The sequence below is a fragment of the Lonchura striata genome, chromosome 1 (assembly GCF_046129695.1).
Source record: "Lonchura striata isolate bLonStr1 chromosome 1, bLonStr1.mat, whole genome shotgun sequence".
Lineage (NCBI taxonomy): Eukaryota > Metazoa > Chordata > Aves > Passeriformes > Estrildidae > Lonchura > Lonchura striata.
Window position 1 is genome coordinate 47,180,530 of NC_134603.1, and position 12,703 is coordinate 47,193,232.

At 39.5% G+C, this 12,703-nt stretch overlaps 1 protein-coding gene across 1 annotated transcript in view; it reads left to right on the forward strand.

The window, feature by feature from the left end:
• The window catches only part of SLC35D4 (solute carrier family 35 member D4), a 54,624-nt gene that overhangs the window by 23,479 nt on the left and 18,442 nt on the right, over positions 1-12,703 (forward strand). Inside the window, exons 11-13 of the mRNA XM_021551526.2 lie at positions 2,627-2,661; positions 3,904-3,973; positions 6,670-6,763. Of these exons, the coding sequence (XP_021407201.1) occupies positions 2,627-2,661; positions 3,904-3,973; positions 6,670-6,763 (199 nt within the window). The remainder of the gene's footprint in view (positions 1-2,626; positions 2,662-3,903; positions 3,974-6,669; positions 6,764-12,703) is intronic.

Here is a 12,703-nt window from a genome sequence, read left to right on the forward strand (position 1 = left end):
ACTGAAGTATTGTATTTCTCTGTACTCTGATTTCTGCATTAGTGTCCTACTTCCTAGTGTTTTTTTTTTTTTCTTGTAATCTTACATTTTCTTTTATTCCTTTCTGTTCCCCCACTTTTTATAAAAGGGGAGCCAGATTTCTCCCCATTAGCTGGTGAGGGGGTAGCATGAGAGGAGGAGTAGTAATGCCTGGCTGGCATGTTGAGGGAGACATAAATGTCTTAGAAGCAGGTAGTATCTCCTCTTGGGCTTTCTCCTATGCTGAGGCAGGTAGATATTTTACTTCTTGTTAAGAACCTACAAGAAATTTTCGGTCCATCCCAATACCAGTTCTTGTCTGAAATTTGGTCACAAAGTCTTGCCTAGATGGCCTAGCAGCCATTGGTGCGGAGAAAACAAATACAGGAGAATTTCAAATGGTGAATAAATGGCACTGACAAAGTCATGAGGTAAAGGCTCTACTCTATGCAGCAAAATTACATCTGGCTTCTGGAAGAGCTGCTAATCTGTCACTTTTGTGAATTAAAAATGCTGCAGTAGATTTTCTGCAATAGGAGAAAGCAGCTTTGCAGGCATAAATTACTTTTCTTGCTGACAAAACCTCTTTTTATCCAGAAAGGAAACCACGAGTGACCCAGCCCTCAGTACTGAGTACATGGGAAAATGAGGAGCAGCGGAATCCGGCACACAGAATTTGTTTTTGCTGCAGCCTCATATCCATCCAGGCTGTCCTGCTAGAAACCTCTGAATCCCTAATCTGGTTTTACAGCATCATCGTGTCTTTTTTACAGATGCTCCATTCAGAGCAGAGCTCTAGAGCAGCTGTAATGCTAATCCATTTGCCTTAACCTGCCCTGCGCTTTACAATTAAGGTTTTGTCTTCTCCTGTTGTTTTATTTGGACCAGAACCTGGGATGTCTGTTAGGATTATCAATTCCTCTTAGTTGCAGAAGGAAATTTCCTTCTATTTCCCAATCTCAGTGGGTTTTTGTTTACAATATAATAATTCAAAAAACAAGTTGAGTTAGCTCTACTTCTGATCACTGTTGATACAGTTTCACTTTCCCTGTCAGTGTCCTATTCTCTCTGTTACTCAGTCAAAAGCAGTAGACCTTTGTTTCCTTTTCTCTCTTTACCAGGAAATGGAGGAACTGAGCCTGTTTATTGTGAATTACTCTTGGCATCCCTTTACAGGGAGAGAATCCATGTGTGGGGAGGGCAAAATTACAATAGGGCAAATTACCTATTGTAAGTGATCTGCTTTGTCTTGTTTAATACCTTTGTGGCAATAACATCTTTTAAAAACATATATAAATATTGAGAATGTGGACATACTATACTATCTGATGCCTTTCAAACACTTGTAAAGTGTGAAGCATAAAATACCTTCCTTTCTGCCCCTCATAAATCCTTTCCTCCTTCAGCCTATTGTGTTCCACAGCTGATTTCAGTGACAAACTTCCCCCCATGGCTTCCTTGGCCATGGGATTTCCATGCTCTTTGCAGTTCCTTTTGGTGCAGGTGGTTCTGTGACTGATGCTGGGGTCCACCAAAGCTTGCCAAGGGCAGGTCACCAAGCTAGGAAGCTTGGTCATGTAGAGAGCTGGGATCAGCTGGTGAGAGACCAGGTTTGGAAATGGTAGCTGTGTTAACACTGGAAAAGGGAGTTGACCTGGAATGCTTGAGCATTCATAACATTAATGAATGTCTTTTTACCTCTGTAAGTGCAGTTCTTGCTGCTTACCAAAAAGCAAACTCTTGAGATACTCTTTTCTTCTTCTCCCCTTTGTCGTTAGTGTTTGTCATGATGGATGTTGTTGGTAACTGGAAGAAGCTGTAGCTCTACTGATGTGCATGCTTATGCCATCTCACAGCACCTCAGAATGTTTTTGTAGCCTTCTAGCCTTAGAAGCTATTTGGAATGAAAAATGTAAAAACAAACAAACAAACAAAAACCAAAAAAAAAAGTAAAAAAAAAAAAATAAGAGGCATTTACAAGAAGAATCAGTAACAGTAAAAGGTTCTGTAGGACCTATACTGTAAATTCAAAAGGGTGAGGTCTAAGACCTCAGAAAACGTAGGTGACAGTATTTCAGATAAAGAACTGATCACAGCTGGTTTTCTTGTTCACTTGTATCTGGAAAGTGTGAATAATTTGGGCTGGTACTTGGTTTTATTTTCATGTGTTTTTAAAGTTGGCTACATGCGGTCTTCAGCATAATATGGAAGAACAACCATACACTGCAACTTTGGTGGTTTAAAAATGGGACAGCAGGAAAAACTTCTTTGCTGGGAGGGTAGAGTGGCCCCAGGAAAGTTACCCAGAGAGGCGTGGAATCTCAGTGCTGGTAGGTTTTTGAGAAATGCCTTTTTAAGACAGAACCAGAGGGCATCACCAAATATTTGTGATAGTCCTGCTTTAGGTCAGAAATTTTATTAGGTGACCCCAGACATTCCTTTCCAATCAACTTGTGTTTTCTTTTAATTGGTATTTGTGTCTCAGTTATTCTACTTAACTGGAATAAGTTTCACCATGAAAAAACAAACACAAAACTTTCAATTTATAATCTTCAGCCCATGTCATAAATTCTGTAGCATCCAATTTTTTTTTTATTTTTTTTTTTAGTGTGGTGCTGTTGGCCTCTGCATCCCATCCAGCAGGTAAAGTGAACTGAGTTCTTCCTTTCTTAGGTTTCCATGTTGCTTTTGCTTTCATGCATGTTTTTAGCAACCAAACCCTTAGGATTTTAGCCCTGAATATGACCAATAATATGTTATCATGTAGGAAGAGGAAAGAAGGGTATATAACTTGGTGTAAGTTGCATGATATTTCCCAATACCATTCTTAGCTGTCCTTTGCAAACAAGCAATATGGGACTGACAACAAAGAACAGTTTTTGAGGTGGTGCATGGTAAAGAACAAGGATTCCCTAAGCCAACATGTCCTCTTCAGAGCAATGCCCCAGCAGTCCAGATAGAGCTGAGTTTCCTTTTCTGCATTGTCCCCAGTGCTATGCAGAGTTTTTGTTTTGTTGCTTTCATAACATGGATCCCATTGCTTGGGCCCATAGCAGTATTTGAAGAAGCAGCACATCAGGAGGTAAATATTGAGAAATATAGTATTTTATGGTGACTAATATTCCTACCTTCTGGTCTGTTCATAATTAGGAGGGTAAAGGTGATCATATGTTGCTTTCATTTGTTCAGCCAGAAAAACAAAGAAGGAAGCATTTAAAGTAACATAAATTCTCCTTTTTTCCTGGTGGTGCAGACTTTGTATATAGGAAACCCCCACCAGGACAGAAATACATGTTAAGTGAAACAGTCCTTCATTTCAAAAAGTGAAAGATTCATGCAAATCTGTAGAGCCTGAAGGCCAGAGAACTCCTGGAATTGCCACTAAAAGCACCCAAGCCCAGGTTCCTGGAAATGCAAGTACTCAAGAGCTCTACTTAGATCTAGGAGAACTATTTAAACCTCTCAACATGCTCTGTGTTACAGAGTTCAAATGCCAGAGAGGGAAGCAGCCGCCATATGTCTGTGTTTCCTGTTGTTTCAGTAGGAGCTATCACATGCTGCGTAATAAAAGAAGTGGATATGGTACATGTCTGTCCACTGGCAGCTGTTGCTTAAGCAGGACCTTCTGAATACTGGAAAAGAATAAATACTCTTAGGTATCACTTTTCCCCTTTTCAACCAAAGGCAAGAACTGGCTAGAAGCAAGGTCAGAGAGAAATCATTAAACACACCAGAAATGTGGAAAGCATCAGAAATGAAAAGTCAGCCAGCTGTAAAGGCTCAAAGGAATGTTAAACTAGTGATGTTCATGTAATTACTGTTGCATTGCTTGTAACAGTGGGTAATTTTTTTCCTACCTACTGAGTGTATTGCTTTGTCCCTCAGGTGATCTTTTTAGTGCCTTGGATTTTCCATTCCTGTACTTCTACAGGTTTCATAGCAGCTGCTGTGCCAGGTAATCTCTCTATAACAGGTCATATAAATGTTTTCAAAATAAGAGATTCAGTTGACTTCCAGCCTATACTCTCAGTTAAAAACTCTGTAGCATGTAAAGCCTTACTTATACTAGTTTCTGCTGCCATAAGCCAGTAGAATTGCAAAGAATAAATCTTTGCATGTCTGTGGATATGCATTTGATGGCCTAGGATTCAAATGTGCTGAAAGTATGTTTCCTTGAGTGTGTGCATTCTGATTGCGAGAGTTCCCAGTCACCAGTAAAATAACGTTTACCCAGTGTAGCAAGTTTTGGTACATAGCATCTCTCAAATATTTCTGTAGTCAGATTAGCTCAAACTTGCTGTTTGCAGCAATTACAAAGTATTAGTCTTCAGCTGTATATGGGTGTCCATGGATTTATTTGCCTGTACACCTTGTTATTTGGCAGAATGTTGTTTTGGGTAAAAAGGAAAAGCTTTAACAAGTGTTACATTATTTTCAGTAATAAAATTTCACTGCATATTGGCATAATTCTCACAGGACAACATAAATATGTTTCCCATAGATCTTAATTTTTTTAAAAATTCCTATCTTCCCCCCCCCCCCCCCAGTCTTTTACCAAATTAAAGTATTTTTAAAAAGGGGAAAAAGATATTTTCATGCTAACTAATGGCAAAAATATTTCCTGAAAGGGATTTTCTGACTTGTATCTGAATTTTCTGTTGAAGGGGTATATTGAGAATGATTGTTAAATAATTTCCAATGTACATAGGTTTTTGTTATGTTTTTCCAAGTGTAGTCTATCCACACTACAAGTAACTCACAATTAGTTATTCTGTAGGTAGGTGAAATCTGTTTTTCTTGAAGATGAGGAATAACTGCAGGGATACTCCAATGGATATCTATCTAGCCCAGATATTCTACTCATTCACTTAATTAGAACTTTACCTCTGTGGTAGCTTCCCACTTCTGTTTCCATTGGCTCACCTTCAGTACCTGTGTAGTAGATAGCACTGTACACTACAGGAAGGGGAAAGGAATGGTTAGGTGGAGAAACAAACATCTCAGTCGGTCTCCTACATTTTATAATCCACTGTCCTTGTAAATATATGGGATTTGGAGGAAATACTGTGCAATGTAAGGTAAGGGCAATTCATGCAGCTAAATCTACTGCCTCTGCAGAATGTCTGAAGCATCAGCAGTAAGGTTCAAGTGCTCAATTTATTTAATGAAATAAATTGCTGTTAACTGTGGCATCAATATTTTAGATATATTTCACTGTTTCACCTTTTTATCTCTTGAGTTGCACTAAATATCTTCAAATCTCCATGACTGAGAGCCCTTCACAGCAGGGCAAAAGATCTGAAATAAACTTAAGCTATTGGACTCTTAAAAATATGGGCGATGTTGGTTCATTGAACTCACTCATTTCTTGGAGTGGAATGCTCTACTGTTCAGTGCTCCATTCTCTGCAACAGGTTGCTGAGTTTAGACCTATCTTTTGTCATGAAAGCAGCATCTGGTTCCTTGGCTTCAGACTTCACATACATCCCAAAGGATCTTATGTTATGGCTCAGTGCAAAAATTCTCAATGCCTTCTAGTCCTGGGAAGTTATCTTACCCTGCTATTTGGTGCCTGTATGGACATGCAGCTGGGATGGAGCTTGGAATGTGTTGTGCAGGCAACAGCACTTGGCTGGTATACTGGAGCCCAGCACAGAACTTCTGGCCTGAGGAGCCACCATTTGCCACCCTTCCTGCTGCTGTAGAGAGGGGACCAACTGCATGGCATCTCTATCCAGAGCACCACACCCTCTGTGAACACCAAGGCACTTTTTGCTTCACCACCTGTGTGCTGTGTTGATCCTATCTCCTTTCCCATGCAGCTTCCCACAGCACTTTGTAATCTCTTATGCCTCACAGTAATTTGTGCCTTAAATATTTTGAAGTCCCTTTCTGTTCCCTGCTTGCTGGTTTACACTGTTCCACTGGTTCCCAATCACTGGATTGTACATATGTCAGAAGTGAAACAAAATCCAGAGCCAAATCTCATGAACTCCATAAAGTCTGCCTGAGATGTGGAACAAAATTTCCTTAAGGGTAGTCTTGGCTACAGGAGTACTGGGAACTGCTGTCCTGTAAGACTTAAGAATTAAAATTCTCTGAATTGTCAGCAGAAAATTTTGGAGTATTCTGTTCCCAGCACTACTGAGCCATCTATTTGTTATACAGTAGAAATGTATTTGACTTCCTAATTGGAATTTTGGCTTCATTAAGTTTAAACAGCTTAAAAGCTTCAGGCAGAAACTTTCCAGTGGTTATTTTTTCAGTTCAAGGCTCTGTGGAGGTTGAAGTGCGTTAGTTGCCAAATATGTGTGGTTCCTACTGAAATTAGCATTACTGTTATTCAGAGCCATTTCAATGCCTGAAGTTAATATTTCACCTCATGTTTTGAATAATCTTTACTTTTCTGATTACGCAAGTGCATTAGACACCAGCCATGAGAGTGTCAGACTTACTTTATCCAGATTGTAGTCACTGACTGAACAAAACACTAGGTGTACTGAACATAATGTAAGCTTCTTGTCCACCATCTTTCATTCTACAAATGGGATTAACACTGCAGTTCTTCATTAGGAAAACCAGGATGTCTGTAAGAGGTTGCTTAGTTGAAGTGAAGATATTTTATTAACAAGCTTTTCCCATCCTTTGCAGTGGACTGTTGGGATTCTTTCTGATGTTGCACACAGTGAAGCTAAAAAGCAGCGCAACCTCAGGGCAATATGCAGCCTGGAGTTTCCTTGCAAAGGTAAGAAAAAGACCCTCACAAGAACACAGTGGATCTGTGCATCTCCCAGGAGAACTGAGGAATTTCTGTATCTCTCTAGTTTCTCTTGCTATTCTTCCTTGATACTTCCATGGTCCTTCTTGTGCAACCTGCACGTAGAACTGTGGCAACAAATATCAGGTGTGTAATATCCCAGGATCATTTTCTGAGATGAAATACTGTGTGTAGACTGCATCTAATGGTACTGGAATGACTATTGCAGCTAAGGATTTGGACTATTGAATTCCAGTAATACAAACTTATACTTTCAAGAGTTGTTTTGGAGAATTCTTCTTCTATGAATATGTACACCAACCATTTTGCAAAGTTTGCAGTGTGTCTTTCTTGAGCCAAGAGTTACAACTAATTCCCTGACGTACAATACCAGAACTCTCACTGTTTTTGTTGTAGGACAGAGCTGCAGATGTCATTTGCCTTGACATTACCAGGGCTTTTGATAGTATGTCTCACAATATTAAGATTTAAAAATTAGAGTACTACAGTCTGGATGGGCAGACAAATAGAGGGGTAAAAACAAGGCTGGAGGATCAGGTGCAGAAAATAGAGGTTAATGATTCCTTCTCTAACTGGAGTCGTGTGGCAAGTGGAATGGCACAGGGATCTGTCCTGGGTCCTTTTCTATTTAACATCTTCATTGAAAAATGAGAAGTAAGAGATGTGCACTCACATTTTCAAGGGGCACCCAACTGGGAGGACCTGTCAATAACACTGGAGAATAGGGTTGCCTTCCAGAGGGATCTGGACAGGCTGGAGGGATGAGCCAACAGAAATCTTAGAAAATTCATCAAGGGCAGATGTGAAGCCCTGCACATGGGAAGGAAGAGTTGGTGGCAATAATGGAGCCTGGAAAACTGCACAGTTAGGAAGCAACTCTGTGGAAAAAGACCTGGGATTTTGATAGACAGCAAGCAGGACCTGATGCAGCAGTATGCCCTGTCAAGTAAAAAACCCAAAGTATCCTGGGCTGTACTTTAATAGGATGGACAGTAAATTAATGGAAATGATTGTGATCTTCTCCTCAGCACTTGTTAGTTGACATCTGGAATAGGGAGCCTTGTTTTCAGGCACCTCAGTACAGGGAGGATATTGATAAACTGGAATGAGTTTGGCAGAGGGTTGCCAGGAAAGTCAGGGGACTGGATGACTTGCATTTTGGGGTGTGGCTGCTGGACCAGGCTTGTTCAGCCTGGAAGAGGGACATCTTTGGGAGAACATAAGAAACAGCAGCCACCCAGTAGCTATGGAGAAATCATCCAGAAGACAGATCTAGGCTATTCACAGTGCTGTGTAGGGCTATGTGAAATAAACAGAGAGATTCAGATTAGATACAAGGGAAAATTGTTTCACCTCAAAGACAAGTCAGGCAAGGGCAGAGGTTGCCCAGGAAGGCTGTGCTGTTTCCGTCTTTGAAGGTTTACAAGACCTAACTGGATAAAGTCCTTAGCAACCCAGTCTGACCTCCTGAGGTCCATTCCTTCTGGAATTATCCTGTGATCTGTGGATCTGGGGTCTGGCTGTACTTGATTTAAGCTATTAACAACTCAGTTTTTAAATTATTGGTGGTGAATGCAGTCAAAAGAGCTTCTCAGACTCCTTTTCCCTGCTTATATTTTACTTAGTTTTGTCACTTTCAGCTAGGTGGTCTGAAAGCCACAACCTTCCGATGTGGTTTGTGATCTCACCTTTCCTAATACAGTGAATGAAGTTGTTACATTATCACCCCTACACACACACACCAAACCATAGATTTGCATAATATGCTTCTTTAGAAACTGTAGTCAAATGAGTGTTTTTTCCTGGGATAATAAGAGTGTAGTGATATGACTTGGCTTGTGCTTTATAAGGTGTTCCCCACTGTACAAGTCACACAGCTTTTCTCACTAGTTTGAATTTCTTTCAAACATTCTGACTGTGCAGATTTTAGTACCTTAGCTTTCTTCTTACTGTGTGGTAGCAAAGTCAGCTGATCTAGAACTTGCTCTTGAGTCTTCAGTTGTTGTTGTATTTTTATTTTGGTTTTGTTTGGTTTTTTTTGTTTTGTTTTGTTTGTTTTTTTTTTGTTTAACATTCTGGGTTGGATATTGGAATAGCTGGCTCTGCTAGTAGGTGTTGTGAATGAGGGTAAATGGTTTTACATGTGGTATTTATGACCTATTGTAAAAAAATGCAAGCAAAAATGTGTTGTGAAATATATTTTAAGCAGATTTGGGTCCAACCCAGTGGAAGTGGATCAAAGCCATAAAGTCTGGATTGGATCAAAATTTTCCCAGAGTTCAAGGGTTTCTAGATTGTGGGGGTTTGGCCATTTCTAGACATAAGTGATACAAAGTTTGTTCTAGCCACTGTTGTCAATGAAATTATGTGCCTTCATAGCAACTAAAAGCTTGTCTCTGTGTTACTGGAAGAATTTAATCTGTTCTCCAGCCTTAAAAGTGTATGCTGTTTTAATGTACATTGTTTGATTATCTTACTTGGAAAGTTTTTGTAACAGAGCAATTAGCCTTTTCCTGTTGTAGCTTCTAACCCAGTGCTCAAATTATATGTATTATCTTGAGTTTAAAGAGGGCAATAATAATGAATACATGAGATCTGTCTGTACTACTAATAATTTTACCAACACTAGCAGTTTCCCTAATGTCTTCCACTAGTTTTAAAGCTTGCTACTTGACTTATTTTAGGGTTCTACCCTATCCATCTAAGGAACATGAGCAGCATGGAGGAACTGCTGCTCCAAGAGCTGCAATGCAGTTGATTTGGGGTTAAAAGTCAGTGAATGCTTGAAAAGTTTGGAAGCACCATACATCAGTTTTAGAATGGGATCAAAACAGAGACAGACACAGACAGGCAGAAAGCAAGAGCTGAGCTGGAGCTTGCCTTGAGGGTAGGGGCTGATCTACTGGCTCCCAAAAAACTCTCCCAGAGAACCTTGTATCTACAAGGAACTATAAATTTATGTACTGTGTAGTTAAGATTTGAGTTCCATCTGTCTGATCATTAATACTACTTCCTGTAGGTGTTTGAAAATGGTAAAACTATGTACTGATCCAGCTCAGCGTTTCCCAGGTATGAGGGCTGTGTCAGTCACATCTTAAATCATAGTAAGTGCAGAAAAGATGCATTTAACCAGAAGTGTAAAAATCTGTTTAAGTCTAAGTGTCTGGCTCCCTTAAAAAAAAAAAAACATAAATGGGAGGAAGTTAATGTAGATAAAGAATAAAGATAGAAAGTATTTGTATCTGGACTTGCAGAATGGGATCCAGTAGAAAAAAAAAAAAAAAAAAAAACCACCTCTGGTCACAACAACAGCTTTGTGTTCCCACATGAGCATTTTTCTTGGATTGAGTAGTGCCCTAGATCATCCTCCTAATCTCTCAGACTGACTGGAGTTTTCACCAGCAGTGAAGGAAAGGAGCAGTGTTTGAGGCCAGAATATGTTTATCTTGCAAATGAGCCAAGAAAGGAGAATGCTGTAGTCCTCAGACAGCAGCACAAGCCTCTAGGGAGGTGCATGGAATCGGAAAATCTGTTTTCCATTTGGATGCTTTGTACCTATGTGACTAATGAGCTGGGGCTGAGATCGTTGTCACAGCTTCATTTCCAATAAATTAACCATGAGATCTGATCAGCTCTGCTTTGCACATCCAGGGACACATTCTTTGTGAAGCACACATATTTGGCCTCCCTGCCCTCTAATTTTTCATTCACTTAAAAACTGGAGCTGGGTTGTAACTTGTTGTTATGATCTTTACTTTGGCTGTGGCAACTTAATCAATGCATGAGTTTTTTAATTCTTTCCTGTAATGATTTCTGACAGCTCTCATGTTAGGGAATTGCTTTGCACAGAGACAGATTCATCTGTGTATAAAGTCCTGTGTGATAATTATAGTGACAAATGCTCTCTGCACTTTTTCTATGAAAGCAAATAGTGTATGTATTAGTCATATCTGTATAAATTCCTGAGAAATGCAAAAAAAATAGTGAAGTGATCTGTATAAAAAAAAAAGTTTTTAAGAAGTCCAAGAAATACTAAATGCTTTGTCATAGCCTTGCACACATTAAATCCCCAGAAGAGCAAGGATTTGAAGCTGTACTGAGATTTCTTGTTTTAATTTGAAAGCTGTGCTAGTATCCTGGGTCATGTACTGGAAAGAAAAAACTGGAGATGCTCATATATACAGACAGAAGCATCTGGTGAGAATGCTAATGAGCTCTAACAGTGCTGTCAGTGAGTTTGTTTTGATTAAGGCTGCCAGTCTATATCTGGTGATGAAACATGTTAGGGTCTCTAAAAGTTAAGCAGCAGAAATAATTTAAATTGTTAACAGAATAGAAAAATTGAGCAAGATAGTGTTTACTTATGAATTCGTATTCCCATATTATGTTTAGTGTTTTTCTAAAAAACTTGTAGTAGGGAATTCAGCTTGTTTCCAGTAAGAACCTATTGAAGCAGCTTGTTATAAACAGGAAGGAGAAATAGGAAGGTCAGTGGATTTTGAATTATCTTTTTCTTCCACCCTCACCTGAAGATAGGAAATTCAATAACTGAAATTAAGTTGCATTGAGGTTTACTGATCTTCCTATGCATGGGTTGGAAGGAAATACAGAATAATAGGATCAGGAGTATGCAACTATTTTCTATATAAACATCCCAGGCACTATTATGTAATCTATAATTTATCTGAACAGTGTTGGAGGCTCCCTAGTACATAAAAGCATCCTCTGACAGCTGCTTTGGTTCCTTGTTTGTTAACTTTAGATGTGTATGCCCCAGGTCATCCTGTATTTAATGCTGGCTGCCAGACATTGCGAAAGCAGCTTTGCAGGAGTGTCTGAAAGCATCTCTTATCTGTGGGTTCTGTGTACCAGCTGTACTTATACTCCAGCAGGTTTAGTCTTCCCCCCAAATGTATAATGGCTGTCCAGAACCCCTCCTGCTATTCAGAATGACTCCTATAGTCTTGGATTTTATATTTTGTGTCTGTGTTTTTGCTTCTTTGCTCCCCATGGTGTCTTGAAGAGAATGGATAGACTAGATCCCTCTTCATGTCAGTGCAAAAATAATTGATTTTATCCATCTTAATGGTTGGAAAAGTACTGATGTTTTTATTAAAGCAGAAATTCTCTTTTTTCTGCTTCTAATAAAATGGAGAGCCACAACTGCAGGCCTTCTGGGGCTCCTAGCCTTGTTATGCTCACTGCACCTCTCTTCAGATATAGAATTTCACATGAGAATTTTATCTGCTGTAATTCCAGGGGCAAACCAACCAAGAGAAATGAAATAAATTCATGCTTTTTTCTACATTGTTGCAATCTTAAAGCCTCTGCCAAAACATTTGCTTCAATTTGTATACCTCTTAATTCCTTTCTCACTGCTGCTTAGCATACGAATGCTAGAAAATATTCTGCTGGGGGCTATTTACTTGCAGGAAATTTATAAAAGAGTCCTGCCATGGGTACCTTCTGAAGTAAATGTCTCTCCCTTGCTCTTCTCTGCCTTAATGGAACAGGATTCTGGAATTTAAAAATCTGTTTAAAATTTTTATATGAATATCATAACTAGAACAAGAATGTGTTTGGTTTTCTGGCACCTGCCCATTTGGTTATATTGTAGACTGAAGTAGTGTCTTTACATGCTGCTGGCTCAGGAAAAAGTGGCAGTGAGATTTTTGGATAAAAATCCCATTTCTTTCTTGGCTTGGACCTCATAAAGCTTTAGGTAAAAATGTCATAAACTCCCATTGAAGCTCCATAAACACGGTGCGTTTTCATGAAGATCCTGCACTTTGTGCAAGTCTGTCTCAAGACCACTCCTCACCCAGCCTGGGAAAACTGTGCAGCTACAAGGCAAAACCCTGTGAGAGAGGGAGAATTATGTCCTAGACCCATCTGGACTCTGTTGGT